Source organism: Carassius auratus, chromosome 11 (genome assembly GCF_003368295.1).
Source record: "Carassius auratus strain Wakin chromosome 11, ASM336829v1, whole genome shotgun sequence".
NCBI classification, from domain to species: Eukaryota; Metazoa; Chordata; class Actinopteri; order Cypriniformes; family Cyprinidae; genus Carassius; species Carassius auratus.
The window spans coordinates 15557982-15572693 of NC_039253.1; the positions used below are offsets into that span (position 1 = coordinate 15557982).

At 38.0% G+C, this 14712-nt stretch overlaps 1 protein-coding gene across 1 annotated transcript in view; it reads right to left on the reverse strand.

Annotated features, from left to right (window-relative positions):
* Window positions 1-14036, reverse strand: part of LOC113111172 (rho GTPase-activating protein 39-like) — a 28267-nt gene extending 14231 nt beyond the window's left edge. Inside the window, exons 1-2 of the mRNA XM_026275676.1 lie at window positions 13819-14036; window positions 4501-4968 (exon numbers count right to left, since the gene is read on the reverse strand). Of these exons, the coding sequence (XP_026131461.1) occupies window positions 4501-4968; window positions 13819-13832 (482 nt within the window). The 5' untranslated portion in view covers window positions 13833-14036. The remainder of the gene's footprint in view (window positions 1-4500; window positions 4969-13818) is intronic.
* Window positions 14037-14712: the final 676 nt, after the last annotated feature.

A 14712-nucleotide genomic window follows, 5' to 3' on the forward strand; every position in this document is an offset into this window, starting at 1 on the left:
CCTCACACCCACACCCTGCTCTCAAAAGACGTGAGAACAACTTAAGCAGATAATTCTAATTATTAAGTGCAATAAAGCCAGGCCACTAACAGGGTGGGAATCACTAGGATCCCTACATCAACACAATTTCGCAATAATCCCAATACTTCGATTTACTTGAAATATTATGGTTTATTACAACTTCCTGAAACATGTATATCGTATTTTTCACTCCGAGCTAATGCTGTACACTCTGCTCTCTGTGACCTCTGGAAAAGGCAGTCAAAATGGCTCGGCTCAGCATATGGACAATGAGATGGCTCTGGAATCTCAGCACTAATCTACATCTGTTGATATGAAAACAGATAGCATGAGAATTCACAGCTCTGGTTACATCTGTGAAAACTGCTTCTTCTCTCATGAACAGTGAACATACTGTACAGAGCATAAGGCGCACAAAACCATGGCCAAAACATGTGAAAATTTGTTTAGAATATTTTAATATGTTTGATAAGTTGAGAGTCACAGTTTTGGTCAACTAGATTAATATATAAAAAATCATAAAGGTAAAGAAACTCAGCAAATCAAAAGGGCCGTACTGGTTTAGAGAAATCCCAGCCCTGCACTAGGCTTTCTGCGTCTCTCTGTGTTTAAAGTGAAGCCAGTGGATCAAGGCAGCAGTCTGTTCTCAATGTATTTTAAGCAACACCAAAGGCACGACTAAAATAAAACAAAAGACGGTTGAAATTGTTCCACTTTCATAGATGATCTGTGTTAGGCCACTAATCTAGTTTTCAGAGTAAAGGACTGAGGTAACACACAAAACGTGTGGCATGGAGTGCAAAGCCTGACTGAGTTATTTTTTGTGTGTTTTTAAGGAATCTAAATGTTTATGACCATTTAAATGTAGAAGCACCAGAAAGCCCAAATGATTTCTGAAATCCAAGATGCCCCTGGAGCGATACTCCCTTAGGATATTAATGGTGACCTTTCCACTCCAAACATGAGCCATAGCCTATAAACAGACTTCATAATTCATTTGAAATGTCTTTTGCAATATCGGCTATTTCTGAACTCCCAGACATTCCCTAAATCAAATAAACCTCGTGAGCATGACACAAGTGAAAATATGGTGCACATGACTGGCACGAAAAGTGTTGTTTCTCTTTCACAGCTTTCACTTTTGGTATCTAACCAAGCCGTTACAAAGGCGGTTTTCAGCCGCACCTAAGAAATCCCCATAAATACCATTATCATAATGACAGATGTTATATATGTTATGGCATGCAACATTGTCGCAGTTATCATCAACTCCATCCCTGAATCATTTAAGTCTGAAAATCATGCAATAATACAAGGCATCTGTCTTTAACCCTAAATATCAATACTATTCAGATCTGACTGAACTCCAACAAAGCAAAGTCTGTTAAATCATTTGTCCACAAAGAGAAGGTTGTATTAGGCTGGGTGTTAATTTAATGTCTTAGATCCCAATCCAATTCATGCTATGGGAAACCCTAACAGCTGGTCTTCGGGGATTTGCGTGCTTAACTAAAACCCTTGTCTTCCTATAGCAGCCACTCGGCCTGGGGTCCGCCTGCAGGACAAAAGAATTTCATGACCCCTTCACAACTTCCCCAGGTCATCCCTGGGTTACGTTACACCATTCCATCACACAGCAAAGGAAGCACAGAGGTGTCCTCTAATCACCAATCTTCTCGCCATGGTAACCTACTAAACGGCTGAATGCTATAACACTGACACTGTTGAATAAACCCTTGTGATCTCTAGTGCAGATGTGGAAAACGTAAGCTTCCTGTTTCCCCACACTTAATAACTTTCAAACTGAAACACCCCCGTCCCAGCCAGCCATCCATCCATCATTTAAACACAATCACGTTGTATGTGTGTGTGCCAGTGTGTATATGTTTGTTTACAGGGTTCTCTCTTACTAGAGTCAAGCTCTGCTTGTCCATACTATGACTTCGTCTTGGAGGGGCAGTGTGATGAAGCCCAGATTTAGTACTTTTTTTGTTCATCAATCAAGGGAAGCTGTTTTTACCACAAACACACCATATGATAACACAGATGGTGCTATTTGGATCATTGTCAGGCTGATATTTTATGACCACTCCCTGGCTTTTATTTTTAGATGGACAAAAAACTGAAATTGTTATTGGAGACTCCTTCCCCTTGAGGCATGAAACCATAACAAAGAACGTGCCACAACAGATCAATAATAATTATACAGCAATTTAGCAAAATTACCTTGCTTTATTCTGGTGTAAGCAAACATGGATATCTTCTTTCCATGGGTGGTAATATACCTAAATCATTTGTTTTTCATAGAATATAATTTGAAATCTTCACTAGCCATAACAATATGCCTGTTTTATGATTTCTGCAAGTCAGCTAGGGCTATGCAATATAGCTACAGTATATCTTAATATTTTTCAGCAGAGGAAATAATTTCAAACAAACTTCCAGGATAAACAAATATATAGGTATTAATGACCTAGGCATGAAATGCTTTTTACTAAATTACATAATTTATAGCTATACAACAATAACTAACAGACTGATTTTATGTTGCCCACAAAATCACAAATTTTAGAGGTCAGTAAGAATTTTTTAAATGTTTTCTCATCAATGTCTTATCAAGGCTTTATTAGTAAATACAGTATTTCATTAAATATAGCTGCTTTATTATTTTTGTGGAAACCGTGACATATTTTCAGAATTATTTGATTATTGTTAAACAGCATTCATTTGAAATACTTTTTCTGTAACATTATGTCACTTTTGATCAAACATTAAGTGAAGGGTCACTTTTTATCGCATCCTTGCTCAATGAAAGTATGAATTTCTTTCAAAAGATTAAAAACCAAAACATTTGAACAGTGGCATATATTGTATCATGAATATCAAATGTATCTCCCAGCCCTGCACACAACCCACAGAAGTTTTTTGAAAACAACTAAGATATTATCATACTGCTAAATTAGGTACAATGCACCCATAAAGCTATAGTTATGGTCTCTGGTTCTTTCACACACAGCTGTCCATTGTTTTGGGCACATCGTATGACCTTTGAAAAATGTGAGTCATCCGTAAGGAGGCTTAGATGTGTGGGGTTCCCAAGAGAGCCATACAGTTGCTTGAGAGGTTTGAAACACTTCGAGGCCAGGAGGTGGGAGATGAGTGGTTTGTTGCCCTTCTAGTTTTACCTAAAGGTCAAAAATTTGTTGCCCTACTAGTTTTACAAAACGGTTAAAAATGTTGGGCCTCTCAGAGACAGCAGTCATGCGTGTCTAAAGCAAAGAAAAAGGACAGCTCTTCATAGCACTCACCACTCACAAAAGTAAGTCGTGCCACAAGCAGCCACAATATTTCAAAATCCTCCAAAGCTACAGTGGGATCCCACAGTTAAGATATTGGACTCCATTAACTCTTTTTCCATGGGTGGATTTGAAAGAACGAGTGCCCTGCTAAACATTTCCCTGAAATAGAAAGAGCCACTGTATATGCTGGATAATGTATACCATGGCCTCAAGAGCGCTTTTCTTTGCGGGAAAAGGGGAAAGTCCAGTCACGTTCGAACCACAATGGTTTGGCTCTCCCTGGGCCCCGACCCCAGCAGCTTTCATCTGGTGGGGCTCAGAGATTGTTTTAGGAAAGAATGAATGGCCAAAGGATTGTAGTTTGGTAAAGCATAAGGCACTGAAATAGCAGAGACACAGCCCAGTTGCCAGGTGAAACAGAGCTGTCATGACTGGAATCTGGTTATGAAGGTGGTTTGATTGGTTGGGGAAGAAACAAACTAACTCTCACTAAGAACTCGATAATTAGGGTTATGAGGAAATGTCAACTTTTCACATTTGGAAGCAATTTATCTAAATGACTGCCTTACGAGTACATGACAAACACAAGGAGTGCAGCAACAAATGCTAAAGGAATACATGGGTTTAGTAAATAGTTTGCTCAATCAAAAGCATTTGTGGCATAATGTTGATTCAATTCCCACATATAAATTCCTACCTTTGCCTGTTTTACTACTTTTACAAATTCAGTGGTATAGCCACAAAACATTAACATGTTAAAATGAATTTAGTGTGAAATATGTGGTTAAACTTTCCAACGTTACAACTTTTGTTGTAATCCCTACAACAACTGCAAAAATGATTTAAAACAATTTACAGCTCAAATAGTACACAAGTTTAAAGAAGAATTAACACAAGTAATTTCTGCTCTAACTCCTCAAAAAATTGGCCCTATTTACTTCTATTTCTCAAAGTAACCTTGTTTTTTTTCCCCCAAGTAATATTTGATAGAAAATTTTTGTAATCAACAGTATGCCACAAGTGTTGCCAGTTGAGCCCAGAGGGTTCTTTAGTTTCAAAGAAAAACAGAGTGATATTCCAGCAGTTGAAGATAATCGGTCTCTGGTTAAGGCCAGTTATTTCTTAGGAACCATAAACGGCTAGACTCAAGATAACATGCGGAGAAAGTTCAGAGGCCTACCTGAGTGAGTCTTTGCTGTTGTCTACGCTGTGGATGTCTGGTTTCTGTCTGTTGTCCATTTCTTGTTGTTTAGGCTCTTTGCTGGCACATTCAGGCTCTTTAGTGTAGGGCTCCATGGGTGGTAGAGGGGTGCGTCTATCTTGACTCCCTGTGGACTGAGTCCCATGTTGATTTTCCCTAGTACCCCCATCAGCCTTTCGTTCGGATGCAGTGCTGCGTTTCATGGCCTGGAGCTGAGACAGAGGGACAATATCTGCACCCTGTGGTCTGTGCCACACGGTCGTGCGGCCAGCAGAGTTGTAGTAGTAAAACCTGCCACTCTGGGGGTCAAAAAGCTCCCACCACTGGTTGCCATCAGCCTGGCGGACGGGCACATCGGTGGGTGGGTCCCAACCACACTCTCCCGTGGCCAAATTCACGTACATACGCTCTTGCGAACGAGGCTCAAGGATTTCCACCCAATCAGCGCTGAGGAGAAAGAGAGAGAGCATTATCACCATTTAAATCATATTTCATTTTAGTATACAAAAAAGCTAGCAAAACCCATTTATTGTCATAATACTGACCCTGATTGTTTTCCAAACAAAATATGGTACATTGGAATCAAAGTAAATCAAATCAACAAAATGGCACAGCTGCACTGTTATAAATTACAGGCTGGGCTCTATGGTCAATCTCTTAAGTGTTATCTGATGGATGTGTTATCAAGGGAATTAGGCCAAAGCCACAGAGAGATTCGCCATGTGTGAGAGTGCATGCTCAGAAATGCTGGCTCAGCACACCCTTAATCCTATCTGCAGATACAGCCGAGGAAACAAAGTTGTGAGCTGGAAAGCATTCACATATATTCCCACACACACACAGGCTATCAGGAGACAAATAAGTTCTCCCATCTGGTAGCAGATGCGCTTGTCGTGGTCTGAACTCTTTAAGTCATCTTAGTGTGTCATGTGACTGCTAAATTATTTACAGATGACACAGGATTGAAAAAAAAAGCGGGACTTAAGACCCTTCAATTGTATTGGAATCACACACAAGACACTAAGATGTAGAAAGTTTAAAAACATGTTTGACCAGTCACTTGACATTACACAAAAACTGTAACCAAGCAGTGATAAATAACACAGAAAATTTCATTTTCATGCAGACTTATTCCGTTTGTTTTCCAGTTATATGCTATTGATGTTGTTGTGAATGTTTCATCTATTCATGTTTAATCTTTGTACCAAAAATTCTGACCATGCTAGACATCTTTGCCACTCCATGGAGAAAGTGACATCTGATGGAGACCTAAACAAAAAATAATCTAATGCAGCTAATTTGGGTCATGCTGCCCCTCTGAGAAACCTATTTTGTTTCTTTTGATCTAGTTTCTTAATGCAGAGAATCTTAAGTGTGCTAAATTAAGCCATGTAGCTCAGACTATCTGTCCTGGGCGGTGAAATTGCTTCTGCCACCTAAACCAGCGAATGGCTTGATATGACTCAATCTGAGGTAGTCAAAATACTGATATTTATCTTAAGTGGTTTAAGCCAGAGTAAACTAAACACTTACATACAAAAAAAAAACAAAAAACAAGAGACAATATGATGTCTCTGATGTCTAGACGTGCAGACACAGCTACTGTAAATGATTCTTTCAATTCTTCAGCTGTTTAGCATGGTCTGATGATACTCCAGTGAGGCATGTCAACGTTTGCCCAGGTTTCACACCACAAAAAGTGTACTCTTTCTCTCCTGCCATGTGCCCTCTATACCACTGGTCAGAGAGTGAACAGGGTGCTTGTGCGTTGTCACAGCCATATGTCCTTTTGTTCCCTGGGCTTCAACCCAAGCTGTGGCTCAGGATCAGAAATAGTCAGCCCACCTGTTCAAAGGTGCTTGAAATGTAACACAATCCAACTCTTTTTATTACTCTGGCTTTTACATTTGAAAAAGCAACAAGTACCAAATATGTTAACATATCATTGCATCTTCATACAAACAAATGTAGATATACAGTGGCCATGAGGGACTACGATACAGATGGTGCCAGGTAAGCTGGGAAATGCAAAGCAAAGCAACAGATCTGACTGTGTCTAAGCAGAGACATGCTGGGACACCATCTGTCTCAAATATACCGATCATTTCATTTTACCTTCATTATCACCATTAAATATTTGAGCCTTTCCTTGAGGGAAATAGCATTTGACTTGAGGAAATGCATTGGTTTTGTGTTGATGCATTAATCCTAAGGGTGTGTGCACATTTGACAATTTGAAAAAATTAATTATAAAAGCTGGCAATGCTACTGATCACAAAGAATTCTGTCCGGTAGTGTCTATTCTGCACAAACTAATTCTTGCTACCAGATCAAGAGCTTTATGGGTGGGAGCTGTGTAATTGAAGAGCGGTTAAACTGGAGCCTTTGTGTGCTGAACTCCACCCACCCTTTTCTCACTCATTCGCACCGTCTCTAGAGAAGCATTCGGTTTCTCCAAAAGAATCCTCAAGACTAAAATCCTCCTCATCAAACTCAAATGTTTGCCATCATATAATCAGGAAAACAGATTTGTATACATGTGAAAAAATTAAATGGAAAGAATGTGAAAAGTTGCATAAGAAAGTATTAGGGTTGACTGCCAAGACCACTGTGAAAATCAAACAAACAACCGTGTGTTTAACATGCAGAGAGAAAAAAAACTATCCTTAAAAATAACCTCACAGAATTAAATCAAAACTCTAAAATTAATAACAGAAATAATTAATGCTGTTTGATGTTTTTCTTTTCATTTTAGAAAATCTTTTTGTATAAGAATAAGTATCCCCATCCTGTTAACTTCTTGTCTGTAATAAACTTTTTTCAAGTTAACTCTTAACTCTGGTTCTGCAAAAGCTATTCTCTACCAGCAGTTATTCCTGGGCATTAGAAATCTGTTTAATACCACCAAAAAAGACAACATTCATGGGAGTCTGATGCAAAGGCTATTCACCCTCTTTTTAACCCTAGTTCTGTATGAAGAAATATTTTTAGAAAGTGTCTAATAATGTCAAATATTTTCCCAATACATAAAACAATGAAATCATTCAAATTCCTGAGGTCTAGAAATCTGCACCATTGTTTAAAAATAACTGTAAGATGGCTGGTCTCCAAGCACTGAAAAACAACGACATAATGGACTAAATCCATTGTTCCAAAACGAGGCCAAATGCCGTTTTTATTCAGTGCTTTTTTAGGGCCTCAATTTTGAAATTCCACCTAAGGTGTTTCTGACTTAGACTACCCGAAACCACTCTAAAAGTAAAGAAAAATGCAACAACTTTAACAACAATTCTCTGTGCCAAAGTCTTTTAGCTGCCAATTACTCCTCATAAAGTTGGACGCCAGGCCAAACAATAACATACTATTCTGAGTTTGACACTTGACAAGCATTGGCCATGCCGAGCCAGTGTTTAAAAAAAAAACCTGCCTTTGACTTAGACACCTTATTAGAACTCTAAATAGCATAAAAAGTGCAAAACAGCCAATAACCGATGAAAGGGGTTTGTGGTGATGTAATGCCATTCAATATGGTGGTATGGCATGCAAATTGTGTGACAGGTGGGGTAATTTCCCTACCTGAGTGAAACGTAGTTTCAATGAGGTGTGGCATGAAAAAATATTTACTTCCTTTGATAAACAAAAACATATCAATTGTTTTAAACTGAAATCAATGTTCACCTCAATCTATTTCAAACTTATTTTATTGGTGCATTTGATTACAGAAACCATGCTGTGTCACTCTCAAACACAAATGAATGAAGTGTCAGCTGAGTACACACATAAGCAAACAATAGGCGTAGCTCCACAAACAGAACACACATGGAAGGACCCTGCCCTGCCTCTGAAATAGAGAAGAGCATGCAGTGCACGTTTATTCAACAAAAAACAAACTGCTGCACCCGTCAAAAGAATTCTGTGGCTCTGTTAAGTAAGGTAACTCATTCCGGTGATAATAGGAAAGGTTAGATGCAAAAACTGTACTCTCACATATTTGAATGACAGTAGCTGAATGAAAATGGGTGGATACTTTTCTTCTATTCCCTCCGTTACATGCAAATGCTTCATTTATCCCATGCTACTAAACACAGGGTTTTAGTTCATAGAATATGTAGTTGATACACAGTAATGAATAAAGTGCCGGCTGGCTCATCTTAAAGAGCAGACTAGGCCTTTGTCAGCACAGGTCATGATACAGACGCTTCCGTCTGTTTCACTTTTATTCCACCTGGCTTTATTTATCTTTGGGGGTAACTCATCAGAACTGAGGCCTTCTGTTAACAGACTAGTTACAGGAATGATTCTGATAAATGGCTGAAAGCCAGAAAAGAAGAGAATAATAATTGTTAAATTAAACATTTGGGTATGGTCAGAGTCTTCTACACTATAAAAAATGTGAGAGGAAAAAAAACACAAATCACTTGTTTGTTTACATTAAAATTAACATAAAACTACTGGCACTCAGCATTAAATAGAATAAGACATAATAAAATAAGCCTATCCTTATCAAAACCAGATCTTCCGAATTATTTTGTGGTGGTGCTCTTAAGTGTTGTCAATTTATACTAGAGTTAAAAATTACTACAAAAACAATCCTATGACAGCTGTATTTTTGAAAGCAGCTTACTGAGATTTATATTTATATATATATATATATATATATATATATATATATATATATATATATATATAATTCCAAATTATAGGATATTGGATTTCTTAAAAAGATCTATTCATTGTTTGAGTGGATTTCAATGGTCAGGTACACATTGCAGCTAAGCACAGATGTAATTCCAGCTGGTTATTTACAGAAGTGACAATTGCATTACAAATTAACATAAAAAAACTAAATTTCAAACTTTAAAATTCAGGTAGTGACAACTAAACTTTTAATACAGTGGCACAGATTCCAGTGTGTACAGATCTGAAACAAACAACTCGCAATGTAGTGACAAATAAGTTGTTGAACACTTTTGAACACTGACAGCTTGTCAAGAGGTGCGGTGTTAGAAAACCACAGATAATATGGTTTAAAAACAAGAGACAATATGATTACACAGGTATGAGTAACCTACAATTCTTGTTTATAATCATGAGATGCTGAAATATTCCTAAAGTTATACAAAAAAAACTTATTTGCCATAAATATCTAAACATGTTTTAAGGTTGCATGAAATAAAAATTCACCTCATTTCTAAGTTATTTATTTTTAAGCTAGTAATTTTCTAAGAAATTAAGTACATTTATCTCGTTTTAGAATCTTTATATTTTTATGCAGTGTAATTGCGGAAATCATATGGCTAATGTCTCTTGCCTTTCCCGAGACGATGATAGCTAAAGCAGATAGTACTCAAGTATTGTGGTTCAGAGGGCATCAAATAGTCTAGCCAAATTGTAAGTCAGTATCATATGCATGACAATACGTGAGAATTCCACCCATTACTAATGGATAATGGGCACATGACAATGGAGAGCATTGTTAGCGCAACCATCAGCCTCTATTCATTTGAAACAACCCCCTTTACAATTAAAGCTCTCACGACACCAGTGCCCAATCAGAATGCGAGTTGTTCCTCTAAGGGGGTGTGTGGCTTTGGGGTAAGGATAAGGGGTCTGAGATGCTGAACTACAACCCCCTTTCCGGGAATTCTTTCTATATAAAGCAAGAAAAGTTGACCTCATTGGGAAGATGCACTGCCTGTATGTACTATATGACTTTTTTGTCTGCACTGCTGCTGATCTACTTCCTGTCTCAGTGGACACTGCTGCCGGAGACTTCTGCTGCAGGCAGGAAGTCTGTAACTGCCAAACAGCAACTGCGTTAGTAAAACAATAAAACCTCTTTCTAGAGGGGACAAATCTGACAAGCCTGCTTTTTGCAGCCATGCACACACACACACACAACCCCAAAGGCCTTATTCAGGCCAAACTAGCACACTGACAGCAACAGTGAGACATGAATGGACATGTGTGAGGGGGTGAGATACACTGACGTTAGCAGGATAGATGTGTGCTTAAATACAGAGGCGCTTGTCTACTACCAGCTGTCAACGTCAGTATCAATACCTCTTTTGAATGAACATCTCATTCTGAAATACACAGACAACTGTACAGATTCAGTAAGATAAAAAGAGGTTAACTGTTCCCTGAGCTGATTATTCCTGTTGTACAGTATATGATGACTTTATCATAACGTGTCCAGTAAGAGTCACACAGGCAACAAGTCAATCTCTACCATCTACTTTAAGTGTTTAAAAATACCAAATTCAACACATCAAATATCCTCTCAGTGTTGAGGGTCATGCTGGATGACTGGGTGGGAGGAGGGTCAGAGGTCACCTAACCACCTCAAAGGACAATGTTGTCAAAGCGAGCTCCTAGGAGATGGGAATGGGAGCCCTGAATACCCAACTGACGGAGTTGTTAACGTTTGTTAGTAAGGATGTCCTAGTAAGGACAAGATAAAAATAATCCTTTCTGCCTAAAGGCCTGAAGTCTTGCAAAAGATTAGCACATTAACGGTGCAAATTGTCGAGATGGGGTCAACAGCTGCATTTTAAGTGCCCCATCCTGAACAAACACAGGAGATGAGATATAAGAAAGCTAATTAATACCAATAAAACAATTCAAATAACACTAATACTAATAAAGGTGTTTCAAAAGACTCCAAATAAAGAATGCAACTATTAATCCATCTATTATTTGCTAGCCCATTAATTTTGTCATGTAAAGCATATTGTGACATGAGTAAAACAGATGATAAAAATAATAGACAAAATAAAAGGTGTGCGGGAATGTGGGTTATGCATCGGTTGATAATTGGAGGCCGATCTGAATGTGAATTTGACAGACTGGAAGAAAAGGGTTTTAGTGGACTAAGTGATTGGAGAAGTCTGGTATATCACTCAACCAAATCAGCCCCCAAAAAATAGTCTAGTCTGTTTTGAAATTTTTTTTCTTGTGCGCAATTCTTTCAGAATCAATGCACCTTCAAAAGTGATGCAGTGTCAATGTCTTTGCCAGACAAACAAAAACAAACTGTGACACAGATGACAGCTGAAATTCACTGTATTCTTTTAAAACCACATAGCTATTTGTGACGCACTGATTCACTGATACAAAAGAACAGCATCATCATCTGACTACATCTGATCTGACTTAAAAAAACAAACAAAACTGGAATAGAAAAGCTCGCTGGCCCGCGAGGCACACCCTCAGGCAGAGCGCTGGAGACGGGCCATTGGATGCTTTTCACATTGCGCTCAAAGGTCTTGTTAAAACACTGGTGCTAAACTGCTGTCACAATGCTACGTCCTCCCTTTGTCTGCACACTATTGTACCAGACATGCAAACAGGGGAAAAACATCCTATTGTAAGATCCCATTCTGGATCAAAAATAAACCTCAGCTTGTCAAGACATACGTTTATACTCACTAGCTGGAACACATCACAAAAGTGCCCATCAACGCTCTCTAATCACATTAGAGTTTCTTCAGAGTAATGCAAATCTACAACACCATCTGAAGCATTTTATACAAGCTTTAAACTTCAGTTATACAGAGACGGGGCTTCAAAAAGCATCAAGTGTCCGATGTCATGCCCCTGTTCAGCTTCTGAACGGGGAACTTGGAGAGAGGAACAGAGAGCCATCAATACTATGGCTGATCAAAGCTTGGTAGTGTGTTACATCAAACAGTTGAAGTCTTTCAGCCACCTCTTTTCATCTATTTACATTTCAGCATCTGTGTCATAATCAAGCTCAGGGTGGAAAAAGAAGGCAGACTACATTTTAACTTAATGAATTTAATTAATTCGAACATCTGTAACCCTTAGCTTAACAGATGCTCTGTGTAGCACCAGTGCAGCACCAGTAAACGCAACATGTGTCCCCAGCTCACATTGTGACTTCAGTGTGTCTAACCACAGCAAAGGTTTTGTGGGATATCAAAGAGGGTTCTGGTGGTTTCCTGTAACCACCAGCGAATATTAAGAAAATTTGACTATAGCACTTGTGAATTAGACCAGATTCACTATCTCATAAAACACTGATTTTTGATTACTGGAACAAAATGGGACACAAAATCGAAAAAGTGTAGTTTAAATATCAAGGAATTATAATATAATAAATCACAATCATAAAACAATATGTGCATTTGTTTACATACTCAGATTCAAAAATAATGAACCACTATGCCATACATATTTATTATAAATATTGCCAAATCCCGCACTTTAGTGTATGAATGAATTGAGCATACAGGATTGGTTTCTAATTTAAGCACCATGTATTGAACATGTACACCACAGCTGCACAGAATATAATTCAACAATGACAAAATATTTTTTATACCATCTGTGTAGCTGATTAGCTACTAATTTTTCTATGATGTTGGGTGCCACTGACCTGCTACTCTTAAAATGATGGAAATTATCTAAAAATACCTTCATAAAAAACAACAACAACAAAAACATTCTAACAATCCCAAATATTTTTTTTATACTTTGTATGATGGTTTGTAAATATCATGGTTGTGACAACAAAAAACCCCACACAATTACATAACATAAAATTATATATAAAACTTTTAAGTCTCACTAGAGCCTGTGTGATGTTACTGAACTCAAAGCAAGTGAAATATTAGAAGACCTTGAGGATGAAGGCTAACTTTGATAGTAAGTTACCTGAATTATTTAAATATCTGGCGTGATAACTTAAAAGCTTAAAAAGAGGTAATGTTGTAATTTAAGTCAAAAACGGAAATGTTGCAAAGTTGTGAAACCTGCTTTGTTCAAACGTCTCAAGATCAGCGAACAGTGCAGTAGTTTATCTGTTCACGCATCAGATGAGACCAGACTGAGATTTCAGTGATTGGAATACTAGTCCAAACAACCAAGGATCGTCAGGTTCCTGTGAGCGAGAGTTTACAGTAGAAGTCCATTCAAATCAAATACATATGGTTGAAAAAGTTGGCCACCGGAATAGATAATGATTTAATGACACGACTGAACAAACGACAACAGCAAACGGAGCAAAATATCACTTATGACTGAACCCTCGTGAGTCGTGAAGTCGTGGGAAAATTATCGCGTCATTCACACAATCTCCATTTTTTCCCTCATACTGATTTATAGGCGACTTATAGAAAATTAAGTTGTATTTGCGGCTTCCTGTAAAGTAATAATTAATATAATGTTACAGAGCTTAGTAGCTTAGTTGAGCAGCAAACGTTTAAAAGACACCGCGCTAACCCCTCGTGTCAAAACTTGCTTACTTTTCTTTAAAGAAAGACTGAACCTTACCTTGTCCCGGCCATTCTTCTCACATTGTACGGTTAAAACACAAAAAATATAAAGAGGAAAGGTAAAGACAGTAAAACTTTATCCCCTAAGTCTGTAGGACGTCCTGCGCGTGAGCTTCGTGTTATGCCTCGAGTCCCAAGTGCTGCTGCGCGCGCGCGTCTGTTGGCTGGGGGTGTCTCGTGCGTGGGCACCTCTCTCTCCCTCTCTCCACCCCCTACACACACAGATAGAGTCACCACGGTTTGCTACACACTGAATAATTGATAATAAAGAAATAATTAATAAAATAAACTACATGCTTTGGAGAGTTTAGGTGTTGGGTTATACTACACGACAGGTGCAAGTTCAGGTGGAGTTGGATTCATATATGTTTGATTGCCTGAAGGAATTTATATCGGATTATTCAAACAGCGCCACCTGCAGGGGAACAAGGTAACATGTTGTAAACGAGGAACACAAACGATTCCAATGTGGTAAAAAAATTAAGTCAAACATTTATATATCAAAACTTGCAAAATGAAAAAAAATCTGCCGGCTACATAAAACTCGATTAAGAGCTGTTTGTGTGCAAAATAGAGCTGTATGATTCTAGATGAGAGTTTTTTATTATTATTTATTATTAATTGAGGTTGTAGTTCTCACAATTTTAAAGAAAAAATATTAGACATCTAAACAAAATCTCACTGAATTTATGAATGGAACCGTTTAATGATCAGTGTTTTTGAATAAATCTGATTCAAATACAAACAGCCCCTTTTTGTCAACTAAAAAAAAAATTGATAGGTGGAATTGAAATTTGAATTTTACAACAAGTATCCGATTCCTGGCCGATTCTTGAATTGGAATTGATTTTCGATTCCCAACCCTATGCTACACCGCTTAAAATACACAATA